The 22,526-nt window shown below is 42.5% G+C and overlaps 1 protein-coding gene across 2 annotated transcripts; it reads right to left on the reverse strand.

The window, feature by feature from the left end:
* Positions 1–1,181: 1,181 nt before the first annotated feature.
* KDELR2 (KDEL endoplasmic reticulum protein retention receptor 2) lies at positions 1,182–20,536 on the reverse strand. Of its 2 annotated transcripts, XM_069485806.1 has the most exons (5): positions 20,357–20,536; positions 10,167–10,267; positions 5,886–6,044; positions 4,464–4,716; positions 1,182–3,250 (listed from the first exon to the last, which is right to left on the reverse strand). In XM_069485806.1, the coding sequence occupies exons 1-5, from the start codon at positions 20,445–20,447 to the stop codon at positions 3,216–3,218; spliced, it is 639 nt and encodes a 212-aa protein (XP_069341907.1). In that variant the 5' UTR covers positions 20,448–20,536; the 3' UTR covers positions 1,182–3,215. The 2 variants fall into 2 exon arrangements, with proteins under 2 accessions (XP_069341907.1, XP_069341908.1); XM_069485807.1 differs by lacking the exon at positions 4,464–4,716 and having other exon boundaries at positions 20,357–20,508.
* Positions 20,537–22,526: the final 1,990 nt, after the last annotated feature.

The following is a 22,526-nucleotide window of genomic DNA, read 5'->3' on the forward strand; positions in this document are numbered from 1 at the left end:
ATTCTGTAAAGTCCTGATGATATCTTTGGTCCTTAGACCTTGAAGTGAACAAATCACTTCTTTGGTTTCAGGACATAACGGTTTCCTTATTATGGGTCCTTGATTGTCACAAAAACCTCACTAGATGAGTAAATAGGTTCTGAATTTTCATTCTGTTTTGGTAACGGAGTCAAATATAGTGTAGTGTTTGCCCCTAAAGACACTCACTTCTTAAGTGCCCAAGATGAAACCAGAACAGAGCTGGAGTGTTATATTTTAATATTGCAAAAACGTATCCTTGTTTAAAAGGATTAGTGCTGTGCTATGCTGCAACTTGCTTTTAAGTTGTAGGAATAAAAGAGGGAATTGTTTCAAAATTGGAAGAGAAACACCCACAGCACCTACTCAGGATTCCACACTGCAAAGGTCAACCCAGATAGGTGTGCTGGCGGTACTGGGCAGACTTCGGCTTCCTTGGAAATCCCACATCCGGCCACTAGAGGGCGAAGGCACACAGAAAAACCCACACGGAGCCCAGATCCAATCACGTCACCAAGCCTCTCAGATGAGTGGTTTTCGAAGGTACTTAGGAGTCCATTTTAATACAGTGACAATTCTATACATATTCCTCTCCCAAAAGGGGCTCTGAACCTTCTAGTAATACTGACCAATATCATCAAATGGGCCAGAAGACTCCTGCCGGAACTGGTTCCCAGCTAGCTTTCGAGGCAGCTGTCCCAAGCTAAGCACAAAGAACAGGAGGGGAAAAGGGAGCGGCTGAAAGTATACCACTCTGGGTCATGAGCCTTATGGACAGTGGCTCATTTAAACCTCACAGACATCCTGCCGCAGGAGTTGCTCCACGTAACCAAGGCGGAACAAGGCTCTAGGAACTGCAGGTGTGGGAGCCAAGACTCTTGACAAGTCTGAGCCCAAAGCTTGTGCTTTTCTTACTTAGGCTTCCCATAATTCATAATCTCTATTATAACTACTTTTCTACCTACTCCTCTCTTGACCAGAGTGTGAGGAAGCAGGAAACTTTAACCAAATGCTACGTGATTGGATTGGGTGTCTGTAAGCAGCCAACAGCCAGTGACTTTTCTTAGAGTTATCATCTACTGGCCAAATTTGTGAACTTTGTCTTCATGCTTACATTTTTAAAATTCACACAAATAAAAACAAAGCACCTCCATAAAAAAATATTCATTACCTGGTAACCTTTATTCTAGAAGTGAAAGTACTATGAAACAGTGCTTCATAAGGCGTGTCACACAAGGCCTCTATTTCCAACTGGCCAGGATGTGGCCTAGTCCCACATTGCAACTCGGGCACCCTTGTTATTAAGATGTCATCCTGGTTGACCAGAGAATGGTGGTAACAACTTTGCCTGTTTTATTTTTACTTCAGTAGAATGGCTACAGATGCCATCGATATGCTGATGTTCCAGATCCTGTTCTGTGCATGGTGCTCTTCAATGAACGGTCCCAGCTTGCATTTGACCTTTACGTGCACAAAGACAGGTGTGAGCCCCCACCCTACCCCCAGTCTGGGCAGCAAGCAGTCTGATCGACTTACTGCGACTGGACTTTCCACCCTTCCACACTCTCAGAATCTTCCAAAGATGATGAAAACAGACCACAGAAACTAAATGAAGACTAGGATGCTGGAACAAAAGATACTCTGGCACACAAAAGCATAAACATGAGGCAAGGGGGGGAAAGTAAAGTGAGGGAGACAAGATGGAAGGTTAAACTCTGCAGTTACACTGCCAGTTTAGAAAGATGTTAAGACACACGCTGTATAAAAATAAAACCCATCCTGCTCCCTTCCTCCACAAGATGTTTTAATGCAGAAAGCAAAAATACTACATCCTTCTTGTAGTAAGCACTGTTAGTATTCAACACTTTAATATTTATGGTGCATCACATAAAAACGAAGTCAGACTTTTGCATAAATCAAAAAATGTAGCAAATCAATATAATGGCAAAATCAGGAGGAAAAAATTCTAATATTTTCACAAAATACAGAAAGCTTTACAGAGGAAGTGGACTTTAAATGTTTGTAGCCCTACAGAGCTTTTGTTGCCAATTGAAAAACAAACAAAAAATCATCCCAACATAGGATGTTCCAAAAGCCTAATTCATAAAAAAGACAGTTTATTCTGTGTTTAATGTTTGTTTAGGATGGTAACACAAAATAAGTCATGTAAGAGCTCAGTAAAAAAACAAAAACAAAAAACACAAAAAGAAAGAATATAAGGAATGGTAATTGGTGCTGCCAATTAAAAAACATTATAAATCATTTTACTACCCCAAAATGATATGACAAACCATTTGAATCTGAGCATGGGCATGGTTGTAGTAATCTTTTGAGAACTGTAAATTAAAGTGATAGGTAACTACTTGTGTTCACATCCTCAGAGGAGTAGAGTCCTTTATCCAAAATATATCATTAATGTCCCTCCTGCCCCACACTCAGATGGCAAGTGGCCGGCACCCCTGCCCACTGAATTCTTCAGTACCCTCAGGACAGTCTCAACTGACACGTCTCACCAGGGAAGGAGGGCAGGCACCTTTGGTGACTCTTACATGAGACTCCATCTACATTCAGAATCTTAAAATTTTGGTAATTAAAACCATAAGACTTGCAAGTCATCCTTACTAACCTTAAATGTAGTGTTTGATGTTCAAGGAAGGATTTCCATGTCAGGTAGGGGTAAATTTGAAGAGATTTGCCGAATTGAACATAGTGTCTCAGATTTCAAACAAATATAACTCATCTTTTGGCAAAAAATAAATATAGTGGAATGCAAGTTTGATAGATGGAAGAATATATAATCTACCAACTGTCAAGAGTACAATTTCATTGCAGACACAAAGACTCGACAATGTCAGAGAATTTTTTAAAATAAAAAAAAAGTTTGCACTTATTCCTCACAAAATCTTCACTTTTAGAACTATTCCAATTGAAGCTACACACTGAATTTATTAATACAGCATTAAGTTTCTTTGTGTAAAAAAATCTTTGTACATAGTAATAAAAAAAGATAAGGCAAGATGCATTAAACAGAAACCTTCTGGTTCTTTTCCTCTGTGTTCTCACAGAGCCACTGATGACTATCTGCAACAAAAGAGTTAAGTTTCTGATTTTCCGTATCAAGCATCTTATGCCTTTGCTGTGGTAAGAATTCTGTCCGAGCACCCTGAAGGACAGATGCTGGTGATGGTCTTTGGCACTTACGCTGGCAAACTGAGCTTCTTTCCCTTGAGTACTAGAATTTTAAAGAGAGGAAGACAAAACAAAAGGTTACTGATACTGACAAGCTTACATTTTCCTTCTTCCCATTACTAGAAGTATGTCATACACAAGATTCTACACAGTAAAGTATACGGGAATAGCAACTGTATTTAAAAAATATAAATTTGATTGAAAGAGCCTCAAAATTCATAGCAGCTTTTTGTTATCATGACTTTCACCCTAATCAACATATATTAAAATGTAACTTATGTAGGGAGGTCTATGAAATTTGGGGTATTAAAAAAGTATCAGATAAGATGTATATGCTCTTTTACCTAGTAATTCCACCACCAGGAATTTTACTGTACAGCAGGAATTCTTAGCCTGGGATCTGTGGTTGGGTTTTAAGGGCTCATAAATCCCCTAAAAGTATATGCATAAATTTGTGTGCATATGTATAAATATGCATTTTCCTGAGCAAGGACCATAGCTTTCATCGGATTTTTATAAAGTCCACATGTTCTACATTCATATGAATGCAAAAATATACAACGTAAGTGAATTATGGTACATATTCACAATGAGATACTCTATGGCTACTGAAAATTATATTTGTCTGTTTATTTATTTTAGATACAGGGTGGTGCTCTGTCACCCAGGCTGGAGTGCAGTGGCATAATCATAGCTCACTGTAACCTCGAATTCCTGGGCTCAAGTAATCCTCCTGCCGGTCTCCCAAAAAGCTGGGACTGTAGGTGCATGCCACCACACCTAGTTAATTTTTAAATTTTTTTTAGAGATAGGGTCTTGCCATATTGTCCAGGCTGGTCTTGAACTCTTGGCCTCAAGTGATCCTCCCACCTCAGCCTCCCAAAGTGATGGGATTATATGCATGAGCCACCATACCCGGCCAGATTTCTATTTATTGACATGAAAAAATGTGAGTGGGATAAAAAACAGGGTAGAGAATAGCATGTATAGTTTAAATCATGCATCTATGTATATACGTAGTGAGATATCTGGCATTATGTTTACTGAAACATTAATTAGAGATTATCTCTGAGTGGTAGGATTCCAGGTAATACCTTGATCCAGAATTTTATTTGGCAATCATTAAAATGTTTTCTGAAGCCAGTTCTGCTTTGTGAGAGTGCCAGATTAGGAGAGTGTGGGGCAAGGGAGCTGGGCAAGCAAGCTCCTAAAAGAACACGTGATTGTAGGAACAATGCAGGTAGCACCCGACATACCTTTTGTAATGTACAAGTAGAAGAAGTCACAGTATAGAATGGTCTGGACTACGCCGGCCACCACAGCAATGAGGTCAAAGAAGCCCTCAAAGTAGAAGCGCCAGATCCAGTTGACAAGATACAAAGCTCGATAGAGGCCCAGGAAGAACAGGTAGTGGGTGGTGATGGTCTCGGCCTCGCCAGTCTTGCTAATCATAAAGAGCTGTGGGAGGATAGCCACTGATTCAAGGTAGATGGAGAAGGTCCATAAAATCTGGAAGAGAAACGGCAAACTTTAGTCAGGATCCAGTGCCCACCAATATTACAGGGAACATTCCTGACTTATTGTAAAGCAGCTTCAAAAATGTGGGGATTCTGAGGGTGTGGGCATCTCAGCCCAAAACAGAGCAGTTTGGTATCTGTATAAATCACAGAAATTTAAGGAACACTTAAGGGGCAGGGCACTGCCAATGACAAGCTGGGTAACCTCGTCATTTACCTCTTCGAATGTTCATTACCTTGTCTGTCCAATGTCTTGTTCTTCCCTGTACAATTTTCTGTGAATGCTCATATAGATGTCCCTCCTGGATAAACTAAGCTTGCCCTAATCCAGATCTGGGGTCCCAAATCAACCCTGCTTTCCGACAAAGTTGACAATATTGATAACCAGATTCCTTCCACTTCCTCACTGCTGTTTTCCCTCACCAACTGATCTCACCAGACTACCTAAATATTTTCACTATTTTTCTTATTCATTAAACTTTTTGGTGTTGTTGAATCAAAGGGGTAAGAAACTGGAGTTGTAACTATGCAGACTCTCTGCTCAACATGTTACTTTATTCATGCTGATGACAGAAGGACTTGCAGGTAGTCCTTGAGTATTTTAAAAGTCCAGGCACTCCTAGCACATGTCAAACGCCAAGAGCAGCACTGTAACCTGATAAAACACCAGGATACTGAGCAGCAGCTCTTAGGAGCAGAGCAGAGCAGAGCGCCAAAAACCACCTTTCATAAAGGTGAGGAGTGTAGCTGCGGTGCTTGGGAGAGTCACAGACATGGTATCAATGTGCAACTTCTGTACATGAAGAGGAAACAAAATTTGGGTCAGAGTAGGGAAAAGACCATGTTCTTCAAACACTGGGACAGGCAGGGCTCTCTGTGTTTGGTACCATAGAAGTCAAGCTAATGAAATACAGTTTCAAGTTTATATTCTAAAGGAGTTAGGCAATAAGCTGCCTGTAGACACCCAAATACTTGGGTGCTTAATTTTTGTCCGTGATTTTTTTTTTTTTTTTACACCAAATAGTGAATGTTTGGGAACACCAGAAGTTTGGGAAATTAGAAAACAAAAACCAAAAAAATCCACAAAAACTCACATTATCTGCAAACCGGTCTATTTACCTAAGGAACCAGACATGACCACTTAGTAACCTCTGAACTAACCTCAAGTGGAGAAAAATCATGATTGACTAGGAACGAGAGGCCTCCCACAGGGACCACCAGAAACTCCACTCGGAAGGTATCGTGATTTCCATCGTAGGTAGCCTTAAATTTCATGTAGATCAGGTATACCGTGGCATAGGAGCAGGCAATGTAGATAAGCTAAAAAGAAAAGAAAAAATACCAGGTTGTCAATACCTTTCAATGGTTCCAACTTCCTCACTTTTTTATATCGCCCATGTATTTAGAAAGGCAAGATTTATTTCCCCTTGGCTTTAAAGTGTGGTGTTTTTTTTTTTTTTTTTTGAGACAGAGTCTCACTCCGTTGCCCAGGCTAGAGTGCCGTGGCATCAGCCGAGCTCACAGCAACCTCAAACTCCTGGGCTCAAGCGATCCTACTGCCTCAGCTCCCGAGTAGCTGGGACTATAGGCATGCACCACCATGCCCGGCTAATTTTTTTCTATATAGTTTTAGTGGTCCAGCTCATTTCTTTCTATTTTTTTAGTAGAGATGGGGTCTTGCTCTTGCTCAGGCTGGTCTTGAACTCCTAAGCTCAAACAATCCACCCGCCTTGGCCTCCCAGAGTACTAGGATTACGGGCATGAGCCACCATGCCCGTCCTTCCCTTGGCTTTAAACATAGTAAAATTCACTTTTGGGTATATAGTTCTATGACTTATATAACCACCAACAACACAATTAGGACACAGAACAGTTCCATCACCCCCAAAATTCCACTATGCTGCTCCTTTGTAGTCAAGCCTCCCTCAGACTTAACCTCAGAACTCATACGTTCTCTGTCCATAGTACTGCCTTTTCTAGAATGCCACATAAATGGAGTCACACAGTATGACTTTTGAGTCTGGCATCTTTCAGTTAGCATAATGTATGTGAGAGTCAATCAAATTTGTGGCAGGTACAGCAGGTCCTTGAATAACATTGTTTCAAAAAAAAAACTGATCCCTGTCTGTGTGGAGTATGCATGTTCTCCTCATATCTCTGTGGGTTTTCTCCAGGTACGCTGGTTTCTAGGCACTCAACTTTCCCAAAGTTGTGCACATTAGGTGAATTGGCATGTCTATAATGTCCTGTCCCTGCATAAGTGAGTGTGGGAGGTGTGTATGAACGCGCCCTGTGATGGAATGGCATCCCGTTCCTGCCTCACACCCTAAGCTGCTGAGATAGGCTTCAGCCACTCGTGACCCTGAACTGGAGAGCTGGAAAATGAATGAATGAATGAATACAAATTATTATAAACAAAAAAAAAAATTTATAAAATCTGTGATAATCATACGAATGTGTGACAATAAACAATGCAGCACGAAGCACTCAGCGAGCCTGCCATATTTGATATTGTCTCTTTTGACCTGTGCTCCTTACAATTTTCACTTTGCAAACATGTATTCCTTGGTTTAACCCAACATCACTACAACCACCATCTCTCACTGATTCACCAAAAACTGGGTAATTATCTTGTTTTTATTCATCTTTCTTAGAAGTATGTATAGCTCACACTTATTTCAATGTTTAATATTAGAAGTCTTTTGGTCTTTATTTAGAAGTTTGCTGATATTTTTGTGACCAGAAATATGCCATAGGAACTTGTTTATATCAATTAGCCTATGGTAAAACTGGTTTCATTATATTTCCTTTCAATTAGAGTTGCACTTCCAAGAACCTATGATGATATTAAGTGAGATTTACTGTACTAATAATTTGTTCCTTTTTATTGCCGAGAAGCTGTCCATTGTTTGGGTGTATCATAGTTTGTCTATTCACTCACCAGTTAAAGGGCAAGTGGGTTGTTTCCAATTTGGGGGGATGATGGATAAAGCTACTATGAATATTTGTGTACAAGCTTTTGTGTGAACATAAGTTTTCATTTCCCTTGAGTATATACCTAGGAGTGGGACTGCTAGATCATATATTAAGTTTAACTTTAAAAGAAACTGCATTTTCTTAGTTTCTTATAAATCAGACTCCTATTACCTATTCCAAGAGCCCTTACACTTTTCCTTCACAGCATCCATTTATTTATTTAGTCATTTATTTAGTATTGTGATGCTCTGTCTGTTATCCCCCACCAGACTACAAGACTTCTGCTTGTTTTCTGCCATATCCTCAGTGCCTGACTCTGTAGGTATTCATAAGCATGAATTCAATGACTGTGGGAAGGAACTGAGGCTCACTTAGTCCAGTACTTCCCCAAGTGTAGAGTGTGGACCAAGAGTGGCATACAAGATGTTAAGTAGTGGCCGGGCGCGGTGGCTCACGCCTGTAATCCTAGCACTCTGGGAGGCCGAGGCGGGTGGATTGCTCAAGGTCAGGAGTTCGAGACCAGCCTGAGCGAGACCCCGTCTCTACTAAAAATAGAAAGACATTATATGGACAACTAAAAATCTATATAGAAAAAATTAGCCGGGCATAGTGGCGTATGCCTGTAGTCCCAGCTACTCGGGAGGCTGAGGCAGTAGGATCGCTTAAGCCGAGGAGTCTGAGGTTGCTGTGAGCTAAGCTGACGCCACGGCACTCACTCTAGCCTGGGCAACAAAGTGAGACTCTGTCTCAACAAAAAAAAAAAAAAAAAAAAAAAAAAAAGATGTTAAGTAGTATGCCAACATTTTGTATTTTTTTTTTTTGAGACAGGGCGTTGCTCTGTTGCCCAGGCTGGACTGCAGTGGATCAATCATAGCTCACTGTAACCTGGAACTCTTGGGGCTCAAGCAATCTTCCCAACTCAGCCTCCCAAGCAGCTAGGTGTGCCATCCCGCCTGGCTAATTTTTTTTTGGGGGGGTAGAGTCAGGGTTTCACTATGCTGCCCAGGCTGGTCTCGAACTCCTGGCTTCAAGCGATCCTCCTGCCTCAGCCTCCCAAAGTGCTGGGATTACAGGCTTGAGCCACTGCACCTGGCCCAATGTTTTGTGTTTTAATAGTTATACATTTGGCCGGGCGCGGTGGCTCACGCCTGTAATCCTAGCACTCTGGGAGGCCGAGGTGGGCGGATCGTTTGAGCTCAGGAGTTCAAGACCAGCCTGAGCAAGAGCGAGACCCCATCTCTACTAAAAATAGAAAGAAATTATATGGACAGCTAAAAATATATATATAGAAAAAATTAGCCGGGCATGGTGGCGCATGCCTGTAGTCCCAGCTACTCGGGAGGCTGAGACAGGAGGATCGCTTGAGCTCAGGAGTTTGAGGTTGCTGTGAGCTAGGCTGACGCCACGGCACTCACTCTAGCCTGGGCAACAGAGTGAGACTCTGTCTCAAAAAAAAAAAAAAAATAGTTATACATTTGTTTTAATGTGAATTAGGAAAAATACAAGAAAGACAAAGGTGCCATGGAAACTAATGCATAAAACAAAAAGGTTTAAAAATATATTATTAAGTAAATTATGGTATATATTATTTAAGCATGGCAAATGTAATAAAGATGACACACAGCAGAAATTTAAGAAAAACTGACTAAGTGGAAAAGAAAAAAAGTAGAAGCCTACACACAGTTCCTTGCACAGCAGCAAAATGAGACACCACAACTAGGAGTCCTGGTTTTAATTCCTTGTTATGTACCAACTTGCTTGATTTCTCTGGGGAGTCTGTAATTTTCCACTGCTTGAAAATATAATAGTTATCCCTCTCTCTTACAGGGTTATCAAGAGCTTTAGAAGATTTATCATACTTGAGGAACTTAAAAAATCTCTAACTTCAAAGTACTTTACCTAGAAACTGTTTTAAAACAGAAAGAATATGCACAATGATAGCTATTTATTCCCAGTTATAAGTACAAGGTGGTCTAAGAGATTTAAAGGCAAGAACAGCATATTTATTTATTTATTTATTTGAGACAGAGTCTCACTCTGTTGCCCGGGCTAGAGTGCCGTGGCGTCAGCATAGCTCACAGCAACCTCAAACTCCTGGGCTCAAGCAATCCTCCTGCCTCAGCCTCCCGAGTGGCTGGGACTACAGACATGCGCCACCATGCCCGGCTAATTTTTTCTATATATATATTTTAGTTGGCCAGATAATTTCTTTCTATTTTTAGTAGAGACAGGGTCTCGCTCTTGCTCAGGCTGGTCTCGAACTCCTGACCTCGAGCGATCCACCCGCCTCGGCCTCCCAGAGTGCTAGGATTACAGGCGTGAGCCACCGCGCCCGGCCAAGAATAGCATATTTAGATACTATTCTTGAAGATTTTTAATTAAGACTACAAAGCTGACATACATTAACAGTTTCCACAGGTCTGTGCACTATAGATAAAACACAGTCTAGTGCATGCCATACCATACCTTCATAGATGTATTATATAACGAAATAAATGAAGTAAAAAGATCCAGGTAACGAGTTGTGAAGACCAGTGCAAACAGAAGCTGGCTTTTCCCAGAAATACCTAAAGAAACAAAAGGAAAGTATTAGAAAAGCCCTGAGGAGTTTCATGATCCTGTAGATCAGCGGTCCCTAACCTTTTTGGCACCAGGGACAAGGTTTCATGGAAGACAATTTTTACACGGATGGGGGTGCAGGGGGAGGACGAGGTGGAGCTCAGGCAGTGATCTGACTCACACTGTGTAGGAAGTACAGCTAGGGGAAGTGGGGCTCTTCCCCTGGGTCAAAGGCCCAGGTCTGGGGATGACACAGAATAAATAAGAGCAGTTTTAGAGGTTTTTTCCCCCCCTTAACATTCTTGAACATGCTTCTTTTGGGAGGCTCTAACAACTTTTCTGTCTTACTATGATGGGTGACTACAGCAAAGTGACTTAGTTATGCTACCTCCAATATGCCAGGATATACATCATTCAAATGAACATTATATTTCTCAAATATATCACCTTAGGTAGGAATAAATTTCTTTCAATAATTCTGCTGTTTTTTTTTTTTTTTTTTTTTTTTGAGACAGAGTCTCACTCTGGTGCCCGGGCTAGAGTGCCATGGCATCAGTCTCGCTCACAGCAACCTCAAACTCCTGGGCTCAAGCGATCCTCCTGCCTCAGCCTCCCGAGTGGCTGGGACTACAGGCATGTGCCACCATGCCCGGCTAATTTTTCTGTATATATTTTTAGTTGTCCATATAATTTCTTTCTATTTTTAGTAGAGACGGGGTCTCGCTCTTGCTCAGGCTGGTCTTGAACTCCTGACCTCGAGCGATCCACCCGCCTCGGCCTCCCAGAGTGTTAGCATTACAGGCGTGAGCCACCGCGCCCGGCCTACAATTCTGCTGTTATTTAGTGTTGTAACTTAACTGTTACCTTTGGATCTGTTTTCCATATTAAAACAGTATCTCTATGGTGACAAATCTTTTGAGAATGGAGTTGGAATCTACTCTGATTAAGGGGATGAGGAATCATGTGAGGAATACTGACTTCGGTAAGAGTTTGAGCAGTAATTACCACTGCAATAATGGCATGACCTCCCCCAAGGTGACTTCTTTGGTGAAGGCAGCATTTACTTGAATGTTAAAATTTTTAAAAAATTCTGTCTCTTAGAGTCATCACACAACCAACCTATTAGTATAAAAACGCTCCTGGACGCTATGGCAACATGAGGGTAGGAACCTGGAACTACAGCCAATCTTTTTTTAATGCCTTGAAGCTGTTTCCACTTCCAACCAATCAACCCACCTCCAGAGCACTGTGGCACAGCCAGACTCAGCTGGGAAGAGCATGTGCACATGGCTTTTCTGACATCTATATTTGGCCAAATATTTATGTGACAAAGGACAAGAACTACAGGTTTCAGATACTGGAGAACCAGTGAACTCATTAAGGAAAGTAACGGTTGGCCGGGCGCGGTGGCTCACGCCTGTAATCCTAGCACTCTGGGAGGCCGAGGCGGGTGGATCGCTCGAGGTCAGGAGTTCGAGACCAGCCTGAGCAAGAGCGAGACCCCCGTCTCTACTAAAAATAGAAAGAAATTATATGGCCAACTAAAAATATATAGAGAAAAAATTAGCCGGGCATGGTGGTACATATCTGTAGTCCCAGCCACTCGGGAGGCTGAGGCAGGAGGATCGCTTAAGCCCAGGAGTTTGGGTTGCTGTGAGCTAGGCTGACGCCACGGCACTCACTCTAGCCCGGGCAACAAAGTGAGACTCTGTCTCAAAAAAAAAAAAAAAAAAAAAAAGGAAAGTAACGGTTGACTAAATGTCAGAAACCACCCACCTTCATCTACAATGCAAACATCAGACCACTGCACATTTTAGTAAGTATGTATTTAACAGAAATGTCACTGCACCCAAATCCTTCACAGCGCTCCTCAGAATGTGAAAATCTCACTGTTTTTCAATATTTTACAATCATTTTGCAGGTTGCTGAAACTAAAAGCCTGGATGTAAGAATGTTACTTTTTAAAAAAAGTTTTCAAGAGACAGAGTCTAAATCTGTCACCCAGACTGGAGTGCAGTGGCGTCATCATAGCTCATTGCAGCCTGGACTGCTAGGCTCGGGGCATCCTTCCACCTCAACCTCCCGAGTAGCTGGGACTAGCTGGGACTATAGGCGTGTGCCACCATGCCCAGCTAATTTACTTTTTAGAGACAAGGTCTCCTTATGTTGTCCAGGCTAGTCTTGAACTCCTGGCCTCAAGCGATCCTCTTGCCTCAGCCACCAGGGTCACTGGAATTACAGGCATGAGCCACTGTGCCCAGCAAGAATGTTACTTTCTCAGTGTGAATAATTGCAGTCCCAGCCTGTTCACAAGAACACCTAAATAGAAACTGAAAAAAAAGTTGACTCTATCCTTCCAAATCCATCAATAGAAACCAATTTTAACGGCCAAAGGAGGAGATACAGACAGTAAATCTGCTGCTTATTTTTTTACCCAGTAATGGAGAACTTTTTTTTCTATCAGAGATCAATGATCCAAAGCAGAAACAACGAGGCTGATGCTAACATAGAGAAATTGGAGAGAGAATAAAAACGGGGAAAGAAAGAATAGGGAGCAGGCAGACCACATTTGATATTTGTTGAAGGCTTGAGAGATAAATTTGCAGTTTACCTCCTATATGGTTCTTTTCCACATTATAAATAAAAACTTACAGGATACAGATAGGCAAATTTTCTCATAAATAGTTTATTCTAATGGAACTTTGAAAGGCAAGCAGATTTGAAATTTCATCCTCGTTTTCAGCATTCCTATACTAAAAACCAGACAGGGACCATCATATTGCTTTTATCAGCCTCCTTTGAGACCTGACTCACATACCACCTCCTCTGGGAGGTCCTATCTGAAGACACCTTCCCACAGGGCTGCTGATTCATTCAACAAGCACATAATGGGGACTACTTCATGCCAGCTGCCGCCCTAGCAGCTCCAATTACAGGACTTATAAAAATACACTGTGATGATCCGGTTCCTGCCTCCCCTTTCCCCCAACCCCCTACTCGATACCGAGACCTCTAAAGGCTGGGGTCATGCCTCATTCCATCTTGTATTCCGTGTGCTGGGCACTGGACCTGACACACAGCAGGGCTCAGAAAATATCTGCTGAATGAATGAACAAATGGACAAAAGAAAACAGAATTCATTTTATCTTTATCATGGGCAAATTCTCATTTTGTGGTATTTTGGGATAACACTTCTGAAGAATTTCCAAGTCATACTGTGTCTCTATGACTGTAAATAGGCAATGTGCTCTGGGTTCTGCCCTAATTTACTACCAGCTATAGGGTGGGAGAGCCCCCTGAGTGAGTGTGGGGCAGAGGAGAGAGGACAGGCAGCATGTGGTCTGAAGCTTGTCCCATGGTATAGAACCCATGCAGGAACTGCCAAGCTGGAAATCTGAGGATGCTTACACAGTTCTACACTGTTCTCCTTGGCTTGGGATCTTGATTAGCAAGCAGTAGCTTTTTCCTTTAAAACAGTAAAACTAAAAAAAATAAAACAGTAAAACTGTCCTGTCTTCACAGGAAGTTGGGGATCCCAGCTGAAGACAGAAGGGGGTAGGGCAGGAAATCTGTGGGGGAGAGAGTGGAATACCTCAGAGAAGCTTCCATAGTCAGTTTCTGTCTGAGATCAAAGCATGCAAATGCTATCAGATAATAAGCTCTCACAGAATACTCCGGTAAATGTTTCTGAAACTGACATCTCAATACCAAATGTACCAAACATCCATATTAAGAAGTATAACTTGTTAAATGGAAATCAATCATTAAACATAACATCATTCTTGTCTTCTCCCACTGGACCAAGTTAAATTTATTATTATTATTATTATTTCAGAGACAAGGGCTTGCTCTGTCGCTCAGGCTAGAATCCAGTGGTGTAATCATTGCTCACTGTAGCCTCCAACTCCTGGCAGACCTCCTGCCCTAGCCTCTCGAGTAGTTAGGACTGCAGGTGCACATCACCACACTCAGCTAATTTTTGTTTTTTTTTTTTTGTAGAGATAGAGTCTCGCTATGTTGTCCAGGCTGGTCTTGAATTCCTGGGTTCAAGCAATCCTTATGCTTTGGCCTCCCAAAGTGCTAGGATTACAGGCGTGAGCCACCGTGCCCAGCCAAAGTTAAATTTAATAAAAGCGCCCAACTATACACTTCAGTGAGTGTTGCTTTAAATTATACTACAGGTTAGAAGTTGCATTTCTTATACTCCTATTGGTTTATAGAATAGATCCCTCAACCAAACAGAAAAGCTTCCATCAATTATTCTTGTCCTGGTAATAGCAGGGAATGCAACCAAGCAATATAGGTCAGACCACCAGGAAAACATATCCAGCAACACTGAACAGCTGCGCTCCTACCCATGGTCCCAAAGGATCTGGATATTCTAAAATCCATTAGCTTTCCCTGGAATCAGCAGCCCATTAGTTAAGAACTGTTTTCATAACAAGGCTCTTTTCACTTATCACAGAATGTGAGTTTGGAAAAAAGAGGCTTTGGAGTCAAAGAGGGTCTAAGTTCAAGCTTACCCCTTGATGCACAGGGTAAGCCTGGGCCCATAATATACTTGGCCTCCCAAACCTCATTTTTTTTTTTTTTTTCCTGAGACAGAGTCTTGCTCTGTTGCCCAGGCTAGAGTGCTGTGGCATCAGCCTAGCTCACAGCAACCTCAAACTCCTGGGCTCAAGTGATGCTCCTGCCTCAGCCTCCTGAGTAGCTGGGACTACAAGCACTGCCACCATGCCTGGCTAATTTTTCCTATTTTTAGTAGGGGGGGGTGGTCGGCGCGTCATCTGGCTCTTGCTCAGGCTGGTCTCAAACTCGTGAGCTCAAGCGATCCTCCCACCTCGGCCTCCCAGAGTGCTAGGATTACAGGCGTAAGCCACCATGCCAGCCCCAAATCTCATTTTTTGCATCTCTCAAATGGAGACAAATTATACCAGCTTTGTGGGATTGTTGGAAAGAGAAAAAGTTAAAGTGCTTTATACTATACCTGCCCCTGGAAATGCTTGATAAATGACAGCTCCTACTATATGTACTGTTTTGTCTTTTTTCCCCTTATTTTCAAAGAAATCCTTGATTATTTTATTAAAAATTACAACTGGGCTAAAATATATGGAATAAAAAGTGAAAGGACCCTTCAACACCCCTCCCACCTCTACTTAAGTGTAACTTTCCAGCTTTTTTAAAGTCCCTTTCCCACATGTGTGTACCCACGTATGTGTTTGCCCCTTAAAATCCAGTCAAACTTCTGCTTTACAACTTGTTTTTTGAATTTAATATCTCAGATTCACCTTCCCCAGCTGTTAATACTTATAGCTCTAGTTCATTCTTTTTAACGGCTGCACAGTGTTCCAGTGTGGATGTACCAAAATTTGTGCAACTACTCCATTAATGGACATTTGGGTTGTTCATAATTTTTAATTATAAAATTTTAAATTATATTTATAATACCGCACAAACATCTCTATAGGCAGTGTTTTGTACTTTAGACACAACAAACATTTTTATTCATGTATATATAGTCTGTTCACACAGGTGACAAGTTCTGCAGTACAGATTCCCTAGAATTGTTGGGATAAAAGACATGAACTTGGAGGGGGAGAGGTTGGTCAACGGGTACAAAGTTACAATCAGATAGGAGTAATAAGTTCCTGTGTTCTATTGCACAGTAGAGTGCCAATGGTTAACAGTACAATATTATATATGACAAAATAGCTAGGTGAGAGGTTTTTGAATGTTCTTGTCAGAAAGAAATAAAGCAAGCACGAAGTGATGGATATCCTAACTACACTGATTTGATTATACAACATATACATGTACTGAAGCACCAAATTGTGTTCCATAAATATATATAATTATAATGTATCAATTAAAAAATTTAAGAAAACTAAAAAAATCCATAACCCAAAATAATGCAAATAAAACACATAAACTGAAAAAAAGACAAACATTTTAAACTTTGATAAGTATTGTCAAATTTCTCCTAGAAAGGCTATGCCAATTTACATATCCACTAACGCCAGATGAGAATGCCTTTTTCTTCACACTTTTGCCTACATTAGAGGTCGTAAACCTCTTTTACTTTTTCCAGTGGGCAAATAACAGTATGCACTGCTGTTCCTAACTCCTAGTGAGGCTGAGCATTCTTTCATGCTTAATTGGTCCTTTGTTAGTCTTCTGTGAACTGCCAACTTTGCCCATTTTCCTATCAGGTTTTTTTTTACTTGCAGGAGTAGTTTATTATGGATATTAACCCTTTGCTACTTAGATATATTACAGATTATTTCTCTCAGTTTATCGTCGTTAACTTTGAAGATATTTTGAATTCATAAATTAATTTGGAAAGATGTGTCACCTTGCTTCCTCATCAGCCTGCCTGGTCCCATCCAGGACCATGGTATGAAAATACATGCAGGTTATCTTCTTTGTCCATCAGCGAAGTTTTATACTTTTCTTCACAGAGGTCTTATTCACGCCTTGTTAGAAAGCCAGAAGATCCTTCTTGCCACTTTGTACCCATAAGATTTACTACCTAGACAGTTTGACACCCTACATTTTTATCTTTTCCTATATTTTCATATCATTTCCACTCCATTGCTCCTTTCTTGAGAGCAGAAACTTTAATATCTGCAAGCTGCTGCTCTGAATTGTATGCCAGTGCCTCGCACATAGTGGGATGGTCAAAAAATGTTTGAGAGTAATGATTGCTCAAGAGACTGGTTCTCAAAGAACCAAGGTGACAGCTGCTACAAAGAGGGAGCTGACAATGTGAAGCAAAAGCTTCTTGATGTACTCTATGTCGACAATAAAAGATGAGGTGTTTCCCATTTACTTTGGAAATACAAACTGTCCAATTATGGGAAATGTAGGGACACCAAATGCCCCTGTATAGTGTTTGGTAAAATGAAAAGTTTACAACCTAAGTAACAACAGCTAACAACAATCTAAGCAACAGTGGAAGGACGGGAGGAGAGAGACTAGGGAGGAAGGCTCAGGGCTCATGGATCTCAGAAGGATTCCACTAGTAATTTAAACACAGTAGATACAGCACTATTAAAAACTATCAGCCTACAGGTAAATTTACACAGGAAGCCCTTTATCTAAAAACCACAGCTTGTTCTCCCAAGGTTATCCAGGTCATTGTTTGGGACAAAAATAAATTGAACATACTGTGGATTAAGCTGCACTGATAATTCAGGAATATGAGAAACTCACACTTCATTTTGGCACCCCTCTGTAGCAGATAAAGCCACAAGAGAATACAGATTCAAACAAGATCAACTCATCGCCCCCACTTTAAAATACGTACTTAAAAGCAGCTGTTCTGGAATGAGACTGCCAGGAAAACAGAATCTCTAGCTTCTTCATTAGCCTGCCTCATCCTTGATCCTTAAGGGAAAAAAGCACCCTGGTTCTGAGGCTGCAGGCATATTCAAAACAGGTGCCAAAATCCAAAAATGAACCTCAATACCAGTATTTTCAAAATGAGAAACACAACCTGGATATACATGTCTCCTATTCCAGTTACTTGAGAAACTCGTATCAAATTCTTACTCTTTCAAAAGTCTTTGAACAACTTTTACAATTTAATATGGAAAAACAAAGCAGGCTGTCAAATTTAACATTTAATTCTGAATAAATGATCTTGGCGATTTTGATTTTTAAAAGACCAGGAAAAAAAATAAAAAAAAATAAAAAAAAAATAAAAGACCAGGAAAACTCAAAAACCAGAACAAAAATCATCCTAAGTCTGAGAATGAGAATAGATTAACAATGCCCAAGGAATACTTGGCAAACACACATGAACTTGACTCACCTATTTATTTTCCTTTTTTAGCATTTTAGCTAAAATATTTTATATTTTCCTTGATACTTCTAAATCTCTCAAATGAAAATAGTGAACATTAAAAAGCAAACAAAATAGCACACCCTCTCCCTTTCTCCTTGTTACTCAAGGTTCCCTTAAGAATTCTATTTCTAGAGTTGCAGTAAATTCTCCCAAACATCTCAGTTTGAATATCAAGTTTAAGAGACAGCACACTTCAACGCTTAATGACTTGCCAGTGGAGGGGAATCTGAGAAACATATGGAAGACGACGAAGAGACTCACACAAAGATTTTGGAACAAAACTAAAGATTAAAAATAACATCATCTGGGCCAGCCACAGGGGCTCATGCCTGTAATCCTGGCACTTTGAGAGCCGGGGTAGGAGGATCGCTTGAGGTCAGGGGTTTGAGACCAGCCTGAGCAACAGCAAGACCCCATTTCTACAAAAAAAAAAAAAAACAGAAAAATGAGCCAGGCGTGGTGGCGTGCACCTGTAGTCCCAGCTACTCGCAAGGCTGAGGCAGAAGAATTGCTTGAGCGAAGGAGTTTGAGGTTGCAGTGAGCTATGATGATGCCACTGCACTCCAGCCCAGGTGACAGAGCTAGACTCTGTCTCAAGAAAAAAAAAAAATCATCTGAGTGCAACTAAAAAATGACCTAAGCCACTGGTCTGGCAACAAATGTTTACACTAAAATTACTTAGGCTAAAGTAGACAGTTATTCAATCCTTAACTGTTAGTTACTGTGTTTCAATCTGGCTCTATCACTAATTCACTCACCTCCCTGAGACTCAGTTCTCTCCTCCAGAGAATGGGGACAACAGCACCTACCTCCTAAGGTTATTTAATGATTACCTGGGATAAGCCATAAGCACTTAGCTGACCACTCAGTACACAGTAAGTGCTTCAACATCAGTATCATAATTAATGCAATTAATCTGCTATCATTGGAAACCATACAATTGAGCCTCTCAGAAAATTGAGAGATCACCTCCAAGTCCCACACACTGTTACATGGACTTTGTAACATTCGTTGTGATGGCTCAAAGGTCTTTCTTGTTTTTGATTACTTCCTGGATCTCAGCTAGGTTCCAGGGAGATAGGTGAGGCCTGCAGACAGCAGAATCAATGATGTGGTGTTACTTTAGATGTGGAAATTTTTAGAAATAAATCTGGTAAATGGAGTCTCTTTCACCTAGGTCCTTTAGGACTCCATCTTTTACTGCCTTTGTAAAAAACTAAGTTCTTGAGTTCAACAATAGTTATTCTGCTGAGGCCATAACCATGAAAAATAAGTTTAAGGAATTTTTAAAGAAATTCTTTTAAAATTTGCAATTCTTATACACTTAGGATTAATTAGATGTAAAATTCCACGGCTATGATCTGGGAAGATTCGTTTCACTGCCTCCCAGCAATGCTTGCATGAAATATGTACTCCTGAGGAGAGAAGCCGCCAACTCACTGGTGACGTGGAGCAAGGAATTGCATGAGACCTCCTCAGTACCGGCGCCGCAGTTTTAAGAGAACCCGTTATTAGATGGAGGCACTCGGAGTTTGACAAACCAGTTCGTTTCTCAAAGCAGCATTAATTATGCCAAGAAATTCACTTAAGACCTCCCCACAGCTCCTCCCGTGGCAGGTGTGATCCTGGACCCGAGGGCTTGGGTGAAGCCCACACAATTCTAAAGACAGGCCTGACCCGACCCCCTAACCTAAAGCCCAGTCCTATGACGGGCAGAATGGGGAGTAAGATGACCTCTCCCCCCGCGCGCCCCACCTCCCGAGCTGGCTTGGCTGCCACGTCAGGCCGAGCCAGCCCTGGTCCTGCCCATCCTCCTCCCGCCCGTCCGTCCGTCCCATTGATTCGCGGGCTCCCTGCACCCCGGACCCTCCACTCAGAACCCCGCCCGAGCGCCTGGAGAAGTGCCCCATCAAAGCCCAAGGTGGGAACACGACCGACGGAATCCCCACCCCAAACTTTTCAGACAGAACAGGGCCCCGCGCCGTCCAGTTAGCTCCTCCCCACGACAGTTCAAGTTCGCGAGCGGACCAAGTGCAGAGCGGGGCCCGGCGATGCGACACCCTGGCCCGGCCTCGGCGCTCACCCCGAGAGCCCACAGGCTACCCCCGGGTCCTGGTACCCGCCCCTGGCCAGCCGAGGGGGTGTGTCTGGCCGGCGCAGGCCCGATGGGCTGTGGGGCGGCCGAGGTCGGCGGCTCCTCCAGGCGACCCAGCCCCCGCCCGAACCTATCCGGGCCTCTCCGGCCGCTCACCGGCGCAGGAGCGCGTCTTCCAGATTTTCAGCAGCAGAATGACAATGGCCGCCAAGTGGGACAGGTCCCCGGTCAGCCGGAAGATGTTCATGACGGCGGCGGTCGGCGCAGCGCGGCGGCCCCGGGGCTCGGCGGCTCAGGCGGCGGCTGCGGTCCCTAAAAGGAAGCGGCGAAGATGGCGAGAGCAGGCGCGACGTGGCCAGGGACGTGGCCGAACTGCCGGCGCGCGCGCGAGGCAGTCTGGGAGAGCGGGCCGCCAGGCCCCGCCCACCGCCCCGCCCCTTAAAGGGGACGTGCCCGAGCGCAGGCCCGCCCGGCAGGCTGTGGGTCTACCTGCGGAGGACCCCGACTCCTCGCTGACTTCTCCCTGCCGGCTTTCCGGCCTCCAATCGATGCCAGCGCTTTCCTTTAATTTTTGAAATGATCCCTTTTTGTGAGAGTTTTTTTCTTCCTCTCACTTACCATAAGAGTTCTACAGGCTTATTGCATGAAAAAATATAAGAGGAAAAAAATTAATCCCTAATTGCGTCACTCAAGATAAGGTCGACATTGGAGATGTCGTGGAGAATGCGGTTTGTGTGGGGGTCCGAAGATTTTGTCAGTCTAGGGACTATCTTTAAGAAAGAGAATGCAAAATTAGAAAAGTGAACATTTCTGTAGGATGAGAAGGTCACAGCAAATCACAAAGGAACCAAAGCTGACAAACGATCTGCTTACAGAACGTGCGGTGCCGGGTGCAAAATGAAAACCCAGGGTCCCTGTTTCAAAAAGCAGGGAAGGCAGGAAGTGCTGTTAAAGTACTACAAGATAAAACTTTTTTCCTTTGCAGTCTCCCTCTCTCAACTTGCGGTGTTTCTTGTTTGCTGTTTAACGTTGTTCTAAGTAAAGAAGAAATAAAAATTTAAATTATGATCATGAATTTTACCGTTTTGTCTTTATATCGAGCAATGTCAGTTTTGAATGTAAATATCAGAGCATTTAACTCAGCTAAGGAATCTCTGAAAGTGCACAATTCGTATTTCATGGCTTGTCCATGGAGGGTGTCTGGAGCTGTCCAGAAGAAATGGACACAGGCCAGACCCAGGAAGATTGGAAGGAAGGTGGGGAGGAGGTGGGTCCATCAGGCACCAAGCAGGCCAAGGGAGCACATCCACCTTCAGGCGTGGAGTTGCTGGATGGGACAGTGCAGATGTCCACGTGTGCCAGGGAAGCACTTGACAGTCTACACTGCACTTGGACAGAGTATGCACTTGGGCCTGATGGCTGGTTCCCTCTCCCACCGGCATTGCAACCTCCATGCCAAGTACATGGATCAGGGGTGGGCGAGAGACTTGCCCTTGCTGAGTTGCCCACTAAGTACACCATGGTGGCGGACAGCTACCAATATGACCAGAGAGGCCACAGCTTACCCACTCTGACCTGACCTGGCCCACTCTGCACCTGCACCCAGGCCTCCACCTGAGTGGAAGGCAGCAGTGGCCACTGGGCAAGGGCGGGGGTGGGCGGTAGAGCCCAGCTTGCCAGATTTCCAAGGCAGAGGGAGTAGGCTAAGGAGAACCCGTCATGGGGAGGCAAGGAGGCAGCAAGAAGTGGAACCATGTGTGTGTTCAGGCCTCAAGTCTCTGTTTCATGCTCTGTTGTCTCATTGGCCTTCACTTGCAAAACACAAATTCAAAGATAAAATTATTAAAAATTTCAAGACAATGGCTGCAAAACATTAAACTTTGAGCACGGGCCCTTCCCTGGTCTCTCTCCCATGAAGCCAGCTCTGCTCACAGATACCACAAAGAGCACAAAATCCAGAAAATATTAATAATACTTTTATTAACTACCTCACATACTTCAGTAATAGTCTTTTTTCAACATTTTTGTCACTGTATACTCTTTGATTGCCTCTTCATATAACAATGATTTTGACATATTTTCTACAGAGACAATAAAAAAGATGTCTTTAGCATGGTTGATTGAAAAAAATTTTTTTTTTGATAGTTTGGAAACATTTCTTTCATCTTCTCAACTCGTTCTTGGTAATATTATGAAAATTTTTAGGACCATTGTCACATTTGGGAAATTCTCAACCATGTTTCTTTCATATAAGAGCTGCAAGATTTCAGGACATTTTTGGTTTCCTTGTGCAGGAAATAATATGTAATACTTTTTGAATTGGTGC

The sequence above is a fragment of the Eulemur rufifrons genome, chromosome 14 (assembly GCF_041146395.1).
Source record: "Eulemur rufifrons isolate Redbay chromosome 14, OSU_ERuf_1, whole genome shotgun sequence".
Classification (NCBI taxonomy): Eukaryota; Metazoa; Chordata; class Mammalia; order Primates; family Lemuridae; genus Eulemur; species Eulemur rufifrons.

Excerpts from the sequence above, each read along its gene's own strand:
- KDELR2 (XM_069485806.1), bottom strand. The coding sequence starts at position 20,447 with ATGAACATCTTCCGGCTGACCGGGGACCTGTCCCACTTGGCGGCCATT. Across the intron at positions 6,045-10,166 it reads TATATAATACATCTATGAAG|CTTATCTACATTGCCTGCTC; the intron begins GTATGGTATGGC and ends TTTTCTTTTTAG. Across the intron at positions 4,717-5,885 it reads ATGATTTTTCTCCACTTGAG|ATTTTATGGACCTTCTCCAT; the intron begins GTTAGTTCAGAG and ends TTTCTCTTCCAG.